This window comes from Ascaphus truei, chromosome 14 (genome assembly GCF_040206685.1).
Source record: "Ascaphus truei isolate aAscTru1 chromosome 14, aAscTru1.hap1, whole genome shotgun sequence".
In the NCBI taxonomy this organism is placed as follows: Eukaryota; Metazoa; Chordata; class Amphibia; order Anura; family Ascaphidae; genus Ascaphus; species Ascaphus truei.
The window spans coordinates 58,064,109-58,079,627 of NC_134496.1; the positions used below are offsets into that span (position 1 = coordinate 58,064,109).

Genomic DNA, 15,519 nt, shown 5'->3' on the forward strand with positions numbered 1-15,519 from the left:
ACGGGAGAAGAGTAAGGCGTGCAAATCTTCTATCTGGGCAAAATGAAAGAGTGGCCTACAGAGACATGAGATCCTACAGACCGGGGAGCAGTCATTACATTAAAAATTTTTTTTTTTTTTGCGAATTCAGGGAAATGCCACAGAAATGCAATTTTCACACTTCAAAGATTCCAAAACGCATGGAGGCAGTTTGAGCCCTCAGAGTGAAGGAGCGCGGTTAAATAGCAAGGCTATAAGACCAGTGCCATGAATTCAGAGAGGACTTGGAATTTATTTGATTTAATGTTCCTGATCCAAAAGAAAAATGACACCTAAAGTGCGGTGTCGGACTTAGTCAATATATTTATACAGAATACAGTTCAACATGGAATAGTTGAACTTACTGATTGCCGCAATAGGCCATGGAAATTGGAGGCTGTCTGTAGATCTAAAGGATGCCTGTATCCATATACCTATTGCAAGGACACTCCTAAGTTTGTGGCATTACTTTTCGGGTTTTGCAACTTCTCCAAGGGTTTTCACGAATGTCCTGATAACTGAAATCAGAATGGAAGGAATCCATATATTCCATTATCTGGATGATATATTTTTATAAAGGCCAATGACCAATATATTTTACTGCAGCACCTCACAACAGTAATAGAACTGCTAAAATAATTTTGTTGGCTAATCGATTTAGAAAAAAGTAAACTAATAACGTGAGACGGTAGCGTTCCTGGGCATAAAGTTGAATACGGCCCAAGGCCTTGTTTCCCTTCCAAATTTCGAGAGAGGATCTAAGAGGTCAAAGTAATCGGAAGCAAAAAATGGCTTCAAGAACGTCAATGCATTACTATCCTAGGAAAGTTCTCATCAGCCATACAGGTCATAAATGGAACATCCTTGTCTTCTTGTCCAAGTCAATTTCATTGAGCAACAGGACAGTTGGCAAATGGGTTCTCTTCAGCCAATATGGATCCCAGAGAAGGTAAATGCTTCCTTACAATGATGGGAACAAGACCACATTCTGAAACAAGGTTGTTTGCTACAAGTGGGTCACGACCAACGCAAATGACACAGAATGGGGAGCCCAACTTGGGACAAAAATATCTCGGGGAAAATGACTTGCCTGATCTCATAATACCCCAGCCAATATTTTGGAGATAAAAGCTATAATGCAGGCAATATTTTGTTAGCTCAAGATCTAGAGGGAACAAATGTACTGATTCTGTCAGACAATTCGACAGCAGTCGCATATATAAAAAAGCAAGGATGAACAAGAAGTTTTGAGCCTTCTGGAGCAATCGTCTCATTTTCAATTTCTGAAATAATTCGTATTAGGTCAGTCATTCAGAAAGTCAGACTCTTGGTTATCCCGTCAGGAGTAAGAAAGGGATAAGCGGCAACCATAGGTCATTAGATAAAAAGTGGTATTACCAAGGCTTATGCTGTTCAAGGAAGGCAGGCTCCAGAATGTCTATGGGCGCATTTTACCAGATCAATGGCCGCTTTCATGGCTGGTGAAAGCTCGGTTATTGCCCACAAAATTTTGCAGGGTAGCAGTCTGGTCCTCAATCAAAATGTCTATAAGATTATCATTTAGACCAGGGGTGGGCAACCTATTTTTCAATGTAGCCACAGGTGTGGCGAATTAGAAGTGAAAATAGCCACACAATGTAAAAATTGAGATTATGTTGCACATGTGAAAATTTTAAACACACACTGTTTGAACAAGTTTATAAATTCTCAGGGCTGTTCTATAGTGTGCGCCCGAGCCTGTGCGATCGCGCGTGCACGTGAAGCATGCTTTTTGTGTGTATGCTGTGAGCGAGTGAGGCACTGTGTGTGTGTTTATAAATAAGTTTGAAATAAATAAAGTAATACTTATTATTTATTAACATTGTACGTACACACACACATTTCAGCGGCAGTAGTGGCGCGAAATCTTTCTTTTCCTCATCTTGACCCCCCCCCCCCCCCCCGTCGATCGGTTTCACGCTCACTGCCGTGCACGCACGGCACCATTCTAGAAAGGCAGACTAACCTAAGCCAACTATAACTGCCGCACACGGCGCAGCAAGCGCACGCACTATAGAACGGCCCTCAGACTGCAACCCCCCTCATCCTCTCACCCCTCCTTATTCTCCTCTCATTCCATCATCATCATTCCTCGTCGTCTCATTTAATCCCCCCCCTCTCATCCATGCCATACAGACTTGCCTCCCTCCCGTAGCTCCAGACAGCTCCCCTACTCCACATCTCCCCTCCTCCACATCTCCTCTCCTCCACATCTCCTGTGGTGTGAGTGGGTTAGAGTGCACTGGCCAATGAGAGCCGTGGGGGGGCGGGACACACCGACGTTCGGAGTTGAATTGTCGATCATGAAGATCCGTATAAAATGTAGCAAATGCCTCTATCTTTTGAGGGGTTATAAGTCACTTCTCCCCCTTTTAACCTAAATGTAGCAGGGACCTAATAACCTAATACTTATGCTCTCGACCTGATCCCTCTAAGTTTATTAGCCAATAAACGGTCCGCCTTATCTCCCTTATCATAATACGTTTGCTTGGCCCACTTAAGAGCTTTCTCTGCTCCTCTAATTGCACCCTCTTAAGATACTCCCTTGCCTGGGTAAGGATTTTATACATTTTCCTCGATGGGTTCTTATGTGATTGCTCTAATTTTACAATTTTTCCTGTAAATTTTTTTTTTATTGTCATTTTAATCTTTATTCTCATTCTTTGTGATTCTATTGAGATAAACTGTCCTCTGATCGTGGCTTTATGTGACTCCCATAGTATTGATGTTGATTCTACAGAGCTATTGTTGATATGAAAATAATTTGAGTGAGTCTCCAATTTGTGAGCGAATCCCTGGGTAATTCAGTAGTAAGTAGTTCATCTCGCAACAACTTGATTTAGAATATAACAGAGCCCAAGAGTCACATCAATTTCTAACAACCGTGGAACAAATAAATGTATAAAACTTTTCGTGTTAATATATACTTATAGTCAGTGGTTGACAAATCACCAAAAAATCTACTCGCCACACAAAAAAATCTACTCGCCACCTAGTACCAAACGTGTGCTGCTTGGGCCAATATTTACTCGCCCGGGGGTTAAATCCACTCGCCCGGGGTGAGCAAATGTATAGGTTTGTCGAACACTGCTTATAGGGATAGACTTCCGGTTAGAAATATAAAAACCTGGTTTCACATTTTATCTTTAAGTGTTCAATATCTTTAACTTTAGAATTTTTGAGCTGGAATTTGCTCTCGGCTTCTCGGTGGGGTTTAGTGTGCTATGTATCAATAAACAAGAAAAAAAACAGCCCTTCTAAGTTTTTGGGTCCGAGGCCCCCTCACCCATCGCCGGGTCACTCAATCCGTGTATACACCGGTTTCATCCGCCGATCAGTTGTAGCAAACCGGCACCCAAGAAGCAGGCAGGAGACTCCAAACCATATATTAAACAGTCCCTGTAATAGATTGGAAAAAGTATAGAGGGAGACGGGAGAAAAGTGGAAAGAGAAAACAAATGTAGCTAGACATCCGGGATATCTTTCCCTGAGTTGCCATGGATTGCCGGTCAAGGAGATGGCTGCAGACTCGCCGAGAGTCCCTCAAAGCCGCCGTCGGTCTTGAATCTTTTATCTCCGGGCAACCGTGCCCTCAGCTGACCGATCGTCATCCATGTTATCTTCTAGTGGTCTTTGGTGCTGGCCTGAGCCCTCCTTGGGAGTCAGACCCTGCACTGACAGAAAATATACTGATTCCTTGGGGTAACAGAGGGAGACCTGCCTGCCGTCATGGTTTACCACCAAGCGGAACGGAAAGGCCCACCGGTAACTAATACCCTTATCCTGGAGCACCGCCGTCACTGAACGCAGCCCTCTCCTCAATTGTCACCCTGGACAGGTCCTAGAAGATCTGGATGGAATTGTTTTCAAATTCAATTGAGCCACTATTTCTGCAGCCTTTTATAATCCTTTCCTTGGTTGCATATTGGTGGAGTCTTGGGCTGCGCCTATAGTGCCGGCGACGCGACGTCACCCGAAAACAAATACATTGCCGCCGCGTGCGTGACGGCGACGGAGCGGAAACTGGAAGCCGGCAAAATTTGATTTTTCCTGATCACCCTGGCAGTGGGCACCTTTTGGGTTAATCCCTTCTCACTGTAGGTAGGACAGGAAATAGACTTTTGCAGGTAGGCCATATAAGGCCCCTCCCTCTACCTGCACTTTAGTCTTTTTCCTGTCCTCACAGCTAGGAGTAGGATTTTTTATTTTCTAAAGGACTCCCCTACTGCACCTTGTGCAGCGATCCAGTGACCTCAACCTGTCTGCCCTGAAGCTCCGGTCGACGCACCCATGCGGGTGGCAAGACTGAGACCCCCAGGAGTCGGGGGAACCCCCAGGAACCTGATACATTCGCGGGGTGGGGGAGCAGCTACAGCCGCGGGCCGTGGAGGCTTACTTACAAGGAAACCCCAGTAACCCGACACAAAGGGAGGGGGAGCATAGCAGCTGCAGCTGCGAGCCGTGTGAAGGCTCAGACTCACCGCACTAGTGTCTGGTACGATGCGGTAAAGAAACCCCCAGGAGCCCGGTACAGCGCGCGGGGGGGAAGCAGCCACAGCTTCGAGCCGTAAAAACGGCTCAGATTGACCGCACTAGCGTCTGGAACGCTGCGGTAGAGGGAACAGTGCACGGGAGCGCGCGCGTCACGTTCCGGCCGGCGGATGCGTGCACAGACACGCAAGCCGTGCACGAGCACTGGAAGCGACGGACACACTGTGTGTGTGTGTGTGTGTGTGTAAGAAAAGCTGCAGCATCGAACGCTCAGCAGTGAGAAGCCAAGTGCTGGATATGGAGACTCCTAAAAAGGTCAGTTCCCAAGACTAGGTGAGTCCTTAGTTTTAGTACTACATGGGAAAGAGAGAGGATCTATATACTTTAGGGTATATATTTAGTATTTATTTTGTTTTATTAACATTGCTCAGTGGTTACCCTTCCGGAAGCAGAATCTTCTAAGGGTACTGGGGAATTCCTGCAGCATAAGAAAGAAACTGCGTGAAGATTGTCTTAAGGCAGCAGCTGGGGATTCTAACGAGCAGATGAGCACCTCGCTTGTACTAATGAAGGAGGCAGTTAAGCAGAGTGTGGATGCTGCTCTTCAACAGGCAGTTAACCCTATGCAGAAAAGGTCAAGATCCTAAACCAGTTTGGATAAGGGAAAAGGCTTTTCATCTGACGAATCAGACATAGAATGCTTTCAGGTGTCAAGGTGAATTGGATTCATCAGATCAAGATATTCAGGAGGATGAATCTGAATTTGATGTAGAAATGGTGGACCCGCTCATCAAAGCCATGAGATAGGCTTTAGCATTTAAACTTTCTTGATAAAGTGCAAAGGGTTGCAACCCTCTATTTAGGGCTTTCCATTAAAGAGTGTATTTTTGTCAGACCTGCTCTCCTTCATTTCTCTGCTGTGCGCTGTGCACACACTGCATTTAGATTGGAAGATTCTGAAGAATTGACCCACAGGAAAGATAAACTGTTTGGGTCAAGACAGAAAAAAAGGTTGAGTTTTTCCTATACATCAGGTGATCAAGGACATTATTCAATCAGAACTGGCGCGGCCAGACGACAAAGTATTTACATCTAAAAGATTTGGGAAAATATGTCCGTTTCCACAAGAAGAGGCAAATTTTGGGATGTCAGCCCAAAGGTGGATACTTCTATATCTAGAATAGTAAAAAAGACCACGATCCCAATAGAAGAATCTGCAACCTTGAAGGACACTATGGATAGGAAAATGGATTACGTATTAAAAAAGCCATAGCAACTACATCGGCAGCAAGGGCAATGCGTATCTGGATTGCCAATATAGAGGAGGCACTAGACAAAGGTGTAAAAAGAAGTTCTATCCTAAAGGCGCTATCTGAAGTAAAATGGGCGACAGACTACATAGCGGAGGCTTCTTTGGATGCGGTTAGATTAGCAGCCAAATCTATGGCCTTAGCTGTGTCAGCGAGAAGGGCGTTATGGCTCAGACAATGGATGGCGGACGCAGCGTCAAAGAATAGCTTACGCGGATTACCGTTTGAGGGAGAATTCATGTTTGGCAACAAGCTGGATGCTATAATAACAAAAGCATCAGGAGGTAAGAGTAGTTTTTTGCCCCAAGAAAACAGGAACAGAAGATTTGGTTTCCAGCAGTCTAATAGAAATCAGTACAAGGAGACAAAAAAACATACAGACCTGGCAGATCGTTTTCAAGGCAAACAGCATGGAGAGGCGGTCATAACCGGCATTTTCAAGGCGCCAGAGAAAGAGAATCATTTGCCAAGAACAAATTCGCATGAAGGTCAAAGGGCCCAGCAGTTGCCAGTGGGAGGAAGACTGACGCAGTTTTCTGCAACATGGGCCCAAACAATACAGGCCATTTGTCAGGGGTACAGCATAGAGTTCAAAGAAATGGCAAAAAGAAATATATGCCTAACAAGTGTACAGTCCAAGGCAAAAAGAAGGCAAATGAATTCAGTTTTTACTACAAGCAGAAGTAATAACGAAGGTACCTCAGGAAGACAGAGGAGGTGGAATTTATTCCAGAATATTCCTAGTACAAAAGTCTTCAGGAGATTGCAGAGCAATCCTAGACCTAAGAAAGGTAAATTCATTCTTGAAAATAAGGAAATTCAAGATGTACAACCAGGAGACTGGATGGTATCGATAGACTTAAGGGACGCTTATCTACATGTGCCCGTATCAAGGAGACACTAAATATTCCTAAGGTTCGCAGTGAACCAACATCATTATCAGTACACAGCACTGCCATTCGATCTGGCGACCTCTCCAAGGACATTTACAAAGTTCTAGCCCCATTAGTGGCAGAAATGAGAGAAAGAGGGGTAGAAATATACCCATACCTGGATGACATCTTGGTAAAGTCAAAAAGTCGGGAGAAATTAGAACAAGACCAGGAGATGGTCATAACCTTCTTGGAACAACACGGTTGGTTAATAAACAGAGAAGAGTCACCTAGTACCCATTCAACGCTTAAAGTTTTTGGTGGTGAAATTCGACACGGCAAAAGGAGAGGTGAGGTTGCCAGACACAAGGAGGCAAGACATGGCACTGCAAGCGAGAAAGCTCAGGAAAGCAACCAGAACTTCAGCAGAAGAATGCATAAAGCTTCTAGAGAAATTCGCTTTAACACTAAGCGTCATAAAATGGGCAGCGCTCCATATGAGGCCATTACAAAACAATTTTTTACAACAATGACGGGAACCACAAGGATACAAGACAAAGAATCCTGTTGCACCCACGCACAAAAGAGGAGTTAAAGTGGTGGGAAGATACCCGAAATCTGGGGAAAGGACGGACACTACACCCAGTGGAAAAGAATCACAACAGATGCGAGCAACGCAGGTTGGGGTGCCTAAATGAGAGAAACACTGGTGCAAGGAACCTGGACAAACCAGGAACAACATCTTCCATCAAATCTGCTGGAACTAAAAGTAGTACAAAGGGCCCTGGAAGCTTTCTAAGACCAAATAAATGGTGGCAATATAAAGATAAAGTCAGACAACCAGTTGGTTGTAAAGTATATAGCCAAACAAGGGGGAACCAGGAGCAGAAAGCTGATGAATCTCACAGCGGAAATCCTCTCTTGGGCAGAGGGCCACTTATCAGAGGTCACAGCTGTACACATCCCAGGTCTGGAAAATGTACCAGCAGACTTTCTAAGTCGCAACATTATACACCCAGGAGAATGGGCACTAGACCCACAGGTGTTTCAAGAGCTGGTAGAGCGATGGGGTCAGCCAGACATAGATCTCATGGCGACACATCAGAACCGCAAAGTAAAGAACTACTGTGAAAGGCAGTTTCATCCAAGTGCAAAAAACACAGATGCTCTCAGTTTCAAATGGGACTTCAAGTTGGCATACCTGTTTCCCTCAATTCCTCTAATTCCGAAAACAATCAGGAAAATCAGGGAAGACCAAGCAGAAGTGATATTTGTAGCACCATTCTGGCCAAGAAGGCCATGGTTCACACACTTGGTAAATTTGGCAGTGGATATACCATGGCACATACCAGATCGCAAAGGACTTATGCGACAGGGGCCAATATGCCATCCGAACGCCAAACAATGGGCCTTGACGGCATGGCGACTGAGTGGGAAACATTGAGGTTGAAAGGTTGTTCAGACAAAACAATTCAGACCCTATTACACGCAAGAAAAGGATCCACATCAAAAGTGTACCATAGAATCTGGCTTTGTTTCCGGGATTGGTGCTCAAAAGAGAGACACAATTTCCTCTCACCAAGAATTGTCAATAGTGGAGTTCTTGAAAAAGGGATTTGAGAAAGGTCTCAGCCTCAGCTCTCAAAGTACAGGTGTCTACACTATCAGCCTTATTGGAGAGAAATCTGGCAATGGAAAGATTAATCATCCGGTTCTTGCAAGCAGTTAAAAGACTAAGACCTCAAATTAAAAACAGAGTACCGACATGGGACCTGTCTCTAATATTGGATGTATTAACGGCACCTCCTTCGAACCTATACAAGAGATAGGGTTGAGATGGTTATCATGGAAAATGGCGTTTTTGATCGCAATCACCTCAGCAAGGAGAGTGGGAGAACTACAGGCACTATCAGCCAAGGAACCATTCCTAGTCATACATCAAGACAAGGCAGTTCTCAGACCAGTGCATCAAGTCCTGCCAAAGGTCGTATCACAGTTCCATATGAATCAGGAAATCGTGATCCCGTCATTCTGTCCAGATCCAAAGAACAAGAAAGAAGAAAGACTACACAAACTAGATGTGGTGGGATACCTAAAAGTGTACATGGAAAGGATGCGAGATGTCAGAAAGTCAGACAGACTATTCATCATACCAGAGGGACCAAAGAAAGGTCAAGCAGCATCAAAGACAACAATTTCTCAGTGGATAGTGTATTGTATTAAAAAAGCTTATGAAAGCAAAGGACAAGATAAACCTTTGAACATTAAAGCTCATTCTACAAGGGCCATGTCTACATCATGGGCATTTAAAGGCCAAGCTACACCAGGACAGATATGCAAAGCTGCAGTCTAGTCCTCATTCAATACATTTTTGAAATACTACAGACTAGACGTACGATCTTCAGCTGACGCAAGCTTTGGGCGTAGAGTTTTACAATCTGTAGTGAAATAAGGGTAAAGTGTATTAATAAAGATCAAACTGATAAAGGCATTAACTGGTGGTTTTTATTTCTCTTGTATCCCTCCTTTAAAATTGTCACTGCTTGGGTATGTCCCAAAGGTGCCCACTGCCAGGGTGATCAGGAAAGGAGAAAATTTAAAACAACTTACCGTAATTTTCTTTTCCTGGAACCATGGCAGTGGGCACATAGTTACCCTCCCTATGAATGTCTAATGCCTATCAGTTATATTTTTCAGCTATGGAAGAATCATAAGACTAAAGTGCAGGTAGAGGGAGGGGCCTTATATGGCCTACTTGCAAAAGTCTATTTCCTGTCCTACCTAGAGTGAGAAGGGATTAACCCAAAGGTATCCACTGCCATGGTTCCAGGAAAAGAAAATTATGATAAGTTGTTTTAAATTTTCTCATTTCAAGGGCTGTCGCGTCACGTGACGGCCCTTGAACAAATCAAATTGCCGGAATCCCGCGACCCTGCCGCCCGGCGAAACATAACTTTCGCCGGTGGCGACGGTGACGTCACCCGCCATGTTGCCATCGGCATTATAGGCACGGCCTTCAGATCAGTCTCTGCTTCTTTTGGGGTCTTCAAACTCGGTCCTAGGGCTCTGTGTGCTCTGTCCATTAGAAGATCGCCATCTTGTAACTGGTGGTCAATAGATGTAAACAGTCTCTTGAGGTATGACTGGAGGGCTTCTGCGGAGACCGATGTAGGGACATGACGAATTCGTAAATTTTGCCATCGCTCTCTGTTCTCCAGATCGTCTATACCAGGGGTGGGCAACCTATTTTTCAATGTAGCCACAGGTGTGGCGAATTAGAAGTGAAAATAGCCACACAATGTAAAAATTGAGGTATTATGTTGCGCATGCGAAAATTTTAAACACACTGTTTGAACAAATTGATCAATTCTCAGGGCCGTTCTATAGTGTGTGCGCACGTGACGCATGCTTTGTGTGTATGCTGTGAGCGAGTGAGATACTGTGTGTGTGTGTGTGTGTTATAAATACATTTGAAACAAATAAAGAAATGCTTTAATAAATTATTTATTAACTTTGTACACACACACACACACACACACACGCATTTCAGTGGTGGTAGTGGCGTAAAATCTTTATTTTCCTCGTCTTCCCACCTGTCGGCTGGTTCCATGCTCCCTGCCGTGCGAGGCACCATTATAGAGAGGCTGACTAACCTCAGCCAACTATAACCGCACGCACTATAGAACGGCCCTCAGACCGCAACCCCCCTCATTCCTCTCACCCCCCTCTTATGCCACCACCACTACCCTCCTCGTCATCATCATCTCCTCACCCCCTCATCATCACCATCTCATTTAACCCCCCCTCATCACCATCTTATTTAACCCATCTCATCATCTCCCCCAGCACCCTTGATCTCCCCCAGCACCCTTGATCTCCCTCAGCACCCTTGATCTCACCCATCATCAAGCACCCCCTCTCCCCCCAGTGGTGGGATTCAAAATTTTTAGTAACAGATTATCTCCCACCAGGGGGAGGGGGAAGGGAGACGGGGGAGATGTTTTGTGTTTATGTATTATATATATATATATTTTTTTTAATGTTTTTATTCAGTTGAACATGACTGCATGTGGCAGGGGGGGGAGAGAGAGACCAGAGCCCCCCTCACATCTCTCCCAGCCCCCCTCACATCTCTCCCAGCCCCCCTCACATCTCTCCCAGTCCTCCCATCCATGCCTTCCTTGTCCGGTAGTAGAATCTCTTGAGTCAGAGCAGGAGCGGTGAGGTAGCAGCAGACAGGAAGTTCCGGGTCAGGCTGCTAGATGGCGCACCTCCCCTGCAGTCCTGCCCTGACTCTCACTCAAGTGATTGTTACTGGCTAATACTTTCAGACCGGTGCCGCACACCATCTTCCACCGCAGCATATCATCTCCCCCTGCCGCCTGTTAGGAAAGTTAGAAATCCCCCCTCCCCCTCCACAGGGAGTCCCGGCGGCCCTGTTCGCCACAGTTTCACTGCCAATTCGCCACAAGTGGCGAATGGCGACAGGGTTGCCCACCCTGGGTCTATACCATTCCTCATGGCTCTTATCTCTTCATTGAAACACAGGACCTCATTGTCAGTATTTACCTGATTTTGTAAAGAAATGTCCATTTTATTTTCAATCTCCGTAGTTTTTTTTTTTTTTAGCCAATTTGTTTTTTAAGCCAATAAAGAAACTTCTGTGTTAAATTCCTTTACAGCTCTATCTAGAGCTGACTGAAAGCCTGCTTGCATTTCTCTGAGCATGTTCTGGAGGTCCTGTTTGGTAATTACTGTATCTCCCTCTTCCATACTCTGCTCTTTGTCAGGGACAGCTCTCCCCACTGCCTCCTCCTCTGCTGTAGTCCTCTCCGCCGAGTTTCTCTGGGTGGCCTTTCTGTCAAACATGTCCCCCTCAAGTCCAGCAACGTGTCTCTCACATTCCCTGGCTGTTGCAGCTGCGCGCTCCTGTGTGCTCAATGGCGCCATCTTTATTCCTCCTCTCCGCTACCTGTACGCGGCTGTAGCGGGAGAGATCTGGGGTTCCCGGCTCCAGCGTTTCTTTTGCGCCTTCCCTGTTGGCTGGTTCCCCAGACTGGTGCGGTCTCTCGCAGGGCTGATCGGAGCGGCGATCACGGGTTATAATTTTTTCTAGTGGCGGAGTGCACGGAGCTTCCCTAGCTCGCTCGCGCGCGCCCCAGCTTGTTTTATTTTTTTAATCAGGAATAATGTGCAAGTTACATTGATCCACAGGTTTTTGCTATTAACACCAAATAAAAATCACTTGTGAACACATTCACACTGCTCGCAGCCGTGCAACCCTGCTTTCCCTCATTATTTTTGTGCTTCTACTGCCACCAGGGATTTTGGGAAATCACATGCAAAACTGTGCTATTGCCAAAAATTTGCAATTTCGGTGCACATTTGTATTTCTGACGGGGTTATAATGAAATTGATTCTCAATTTTGGAATACTTTTTTCAAATTTTTTTAAATTATATTCAAACAATGCTATTGCAGCTGCAAACATTTTCTAAATATTTCAGATATACAAGAATTTTATGAAGTGACCTTACTGGACAATCCCAAATGTATTGACAACTCTAAACCGCCTGAACCAGCACAGCCTGTGAATGTTTGGGATTTCTCCTGCCTTCCGAGCACAACCGTAACGTCAGAAACCCTGCCAAGCAGCCTTAGTCAGAGTATAGAGGTAGGCATTTCATTTCTGTTATAGCATACTGCTGATATTTAGGACGGGCTCAGTAATAATTTAAAATGAATGTGTGGTTGGAGCCTGTTAATTAATTTTATGATCGGAGTATTTGCAGGTTGTTTGTCCATTTAGGATTAGAAAAGTATATGTGCAACTGTATATCCTGGTTGAAACTTGTTTTGATTTCCAAGATACGCTGCCTATGTTGGAACTAGACTGTGTATTCAAGAACACCTTCAGCACTGTGGCGCTCCTCCATTCCTTTTAATCTCTGGTTTCTGTTTGGGATAAAACACACTTTGCACAGTGTTCTGTGCAAAAAATAAAAAAAGCGTTAATTAACGTACCCAACAGTGGTTACTGCAAGCGTCCAAATGTAAATTGCTGAGATTTTGAATGTTATGGAAGCAATACGCAGAACATATAAAGACTGCAGTAACTATGATTGCCTTTTTATTTTGTTAACTGTGTAAACATGCTGAAGGATTTAAAGAGTGCTAATTATCAAATAAAGGCATGCATGCATACATACATATGGATGCACTCCGGGAAGAAGCCCACCCTATGGGCGAAACGCGTTGATTGTGGCGGACGCATATGAGACCTCAAAGAAACTTTTTTTGATTTAGGATTCTTGTGCCTTGTGCCTTGTTTCTGAGGGAGCTTGATGTCCTTACCTATAGGATCGATTGCTCAATGGGAGTTATATATCATCGAGGACTCCTGATTCATTCACTACATGTCAGCTGAGTATTTCATGCTCCCTATGTAATTATTATACCACTTTTTTTTTTTTACAGGTTGATTTGCCCGTATATGCACCTATATTCCTGGCTTAATATGATAGCGCTTATAGGGCAATATGTGCATTTTACTGGCACATCTCCTTGATCTAGTATGTATATGTATGTATGTATGTATGTATGTTATGGTGGGTAAAAAAAGTGACAAAAACCCTCCACAGTGAAGCATAAAACAACTGTAAATATTACTGTATATTCATTTGTCTTAGACAGGTCTGCAACCCTGTCTTTCACCATTGTCACCCAGCACACAGCACTTCCACTGCAGCAAGGGATTCTGGGAAATGAGCATATATCTATATATCTATATTTATATATTCATATTCCCCCTAAGGTTGCTGAGGGTGTATTGGTTTCCTTTTTTTTGGGTGAATTGATAGCTGTTTTATCATCTGTTTACCCTCTTACCCCTTGGTATATGCACGGTGGCACTTTTTTCTTGCATATATTTATAAGCTTATTTAGCCATATCTATATTGTTCAGTCAGAATTGATATTATACTATTTTTCTGTTCATTATTGTATATGTTATAGATCGTTTAGCCGCATCCTTTTGCAGTGTCAAGGGTTTTTACCTTCCTTCCACCCTTATTGTTCCATTCTTTATGGCTGAGGTTGAGACCATTAATGTGTATTCAGTAAGGGAGAGGAGATTTTTTTTTTTTTCCTACTCCCTTTGGGAACTTTTTGGTCGGGGTTTTATTTGTTGATACCGGCACTTTTCCCCCCTTTTATTATATATGTTTGCTTGGAGCTTCTTAGTATGGTTCGTTTCTTTATATGTCTCTTAAATTGTTAGTGTTACTTATTATGGTGTCTTATTAAAATTCATTTTATTTCCTAATTCTGACGTGTTTTTTTTCTTTTTTTTTAACCGTATGTTTGCTGTGCTTATGGGCAATCTGATTGGTTCGTTGGTCTGTCGGTCAGCCTCAGGCCAATCAGATTGGTCCGTCAGGCCCCCCGGCTCTCATTGGCCGGTGTGCTCTAACAGTCTAACCCATTCTTACACACACACACACCACCCTCTCACCACGTGCGCCTCTCCAAGACTGCCGCTGCCTCCCGCCCAGGTAAGTTACTAAACCGCCGCCTCACACCCCTGCGCCTCCCCTCTCAGCTCGCACCTCTGCCGCCGGCCCGCGCCTCAAACCCCTGCGCATCCGGCCTCGTCTCCCTTCCCAGCTCACACCCCTGCTGCCTCAATTCCGGCCCGCCACCTCACACCCCTGTGCCGCCCGCGCGCCTCACACCCCTGTGCCTCCCGCCTCAACCGGCCGGGAGCAAGCGGGGGAGAGGCCGGCCGGTAGAGTAAGCGGGGAAGCGGCCGCCCAGTAGAGTAAGCGGCACACCCCTGCGCCTTCGACCTCCCCTCCCAGCTCACACCCCTGCCGCCGGCCTGCACCTCAAACCCCTGCGCCTCCGGCCTTGCCTCCCTTACCGCCTCGCCTACCAGCTCACACCCCTGCTGCCTCAATCCGGCCCGCTGCCTCACACCCCTGTGCCTCCCGCCGCCTCTCACCCTGGCGCCTCTCGCCTCAACCGGCCCGGAGCAAGCGGCGGAGAGGCCGGCTGGTAGAGTAAGCTGGGAAGCGGCCGCCCGGTAGAGTAAGCGGGGTAGCAGTACGGATGGGGGACCAAGCAGGGAAGCGGCCGGCCGGGACCAAGCGGGGAAGCGGACGGCCGGGACCAAACGGGGGAGCGGCCGTACACCGCCAATTTCACCCCTCCCGACTCACCTCTCGCCTACGCCAGAAGCACACATGGCGCTTCCTGCCACCGCTTGCACGCGCCTCCGTCTGCTGAACATCATCAGCGGGGGGAATGTTCCGCGGACGAGGGGGAGGGGGGGAAGCGGACGAACGAACAGCCGAAACAGCGGGGGAACGGACGGGCAGATGGGGGAGCAAGTGGCCGCCGGATACATTGTCACCTCCTCACCACCTTCACCACCCCCCACCCCCCCTTGGGGCCAAGATGTTCTTGATATTTAGACCCTTGCGGAAGACCAGTGGTGCCACAGTGGACAACTGACTGCTGAGGTGCGGATCTGAGAGCAGAACATCTTGGCCCCAAGTAGACTTAGTGATACTTCAGTTGAGAATAGTGGTTCACAGTTAGTGTCTGGAAACATTAGGTGTGGCAGATCTAGATGTCTAATGTGTAGACATCTGCATCGGTCGGCTACTTTCTCTTCATTTAGCAACAAGTCTGAATATACATTAAAAAGTTCAATCAACGGTCTCTCCACATATATAGTGTATGTTTTATCTTGTCCATATCAATTGCAATATGTGGGTCGCACTAAAA

At 45.7% G+C, this 15,519-nt stretch overlaps 1 protein-coding gene across 20 annotated transcripts in view; it reads left to right on the top strand.

Annotated features, from left to right (window-relative positions):
* DLG1 (discs large MAGUK scaffold protein 1) overlaps positions 1 to 15,519 on the top strand; it is a 257,330-nt gene that overhangs the window by 11,772 nt on the left and 230,039 nt on the right. For all 20 annotated transcript variants that reach the window (XM_075571142.1, XM_075571128.1, XM_075571129.1 and 17 more), the window contains exon 3: positions 12,237 to 12,403. In XM_075571142.1, the coding sequence (XP_075427257.1) occupies positions 12,237 to 12,403 (167 nt within the window). The remainder of the gene's footprint in view (positions 1 to 12,236; positions 12,404 to 15,519) is intronic.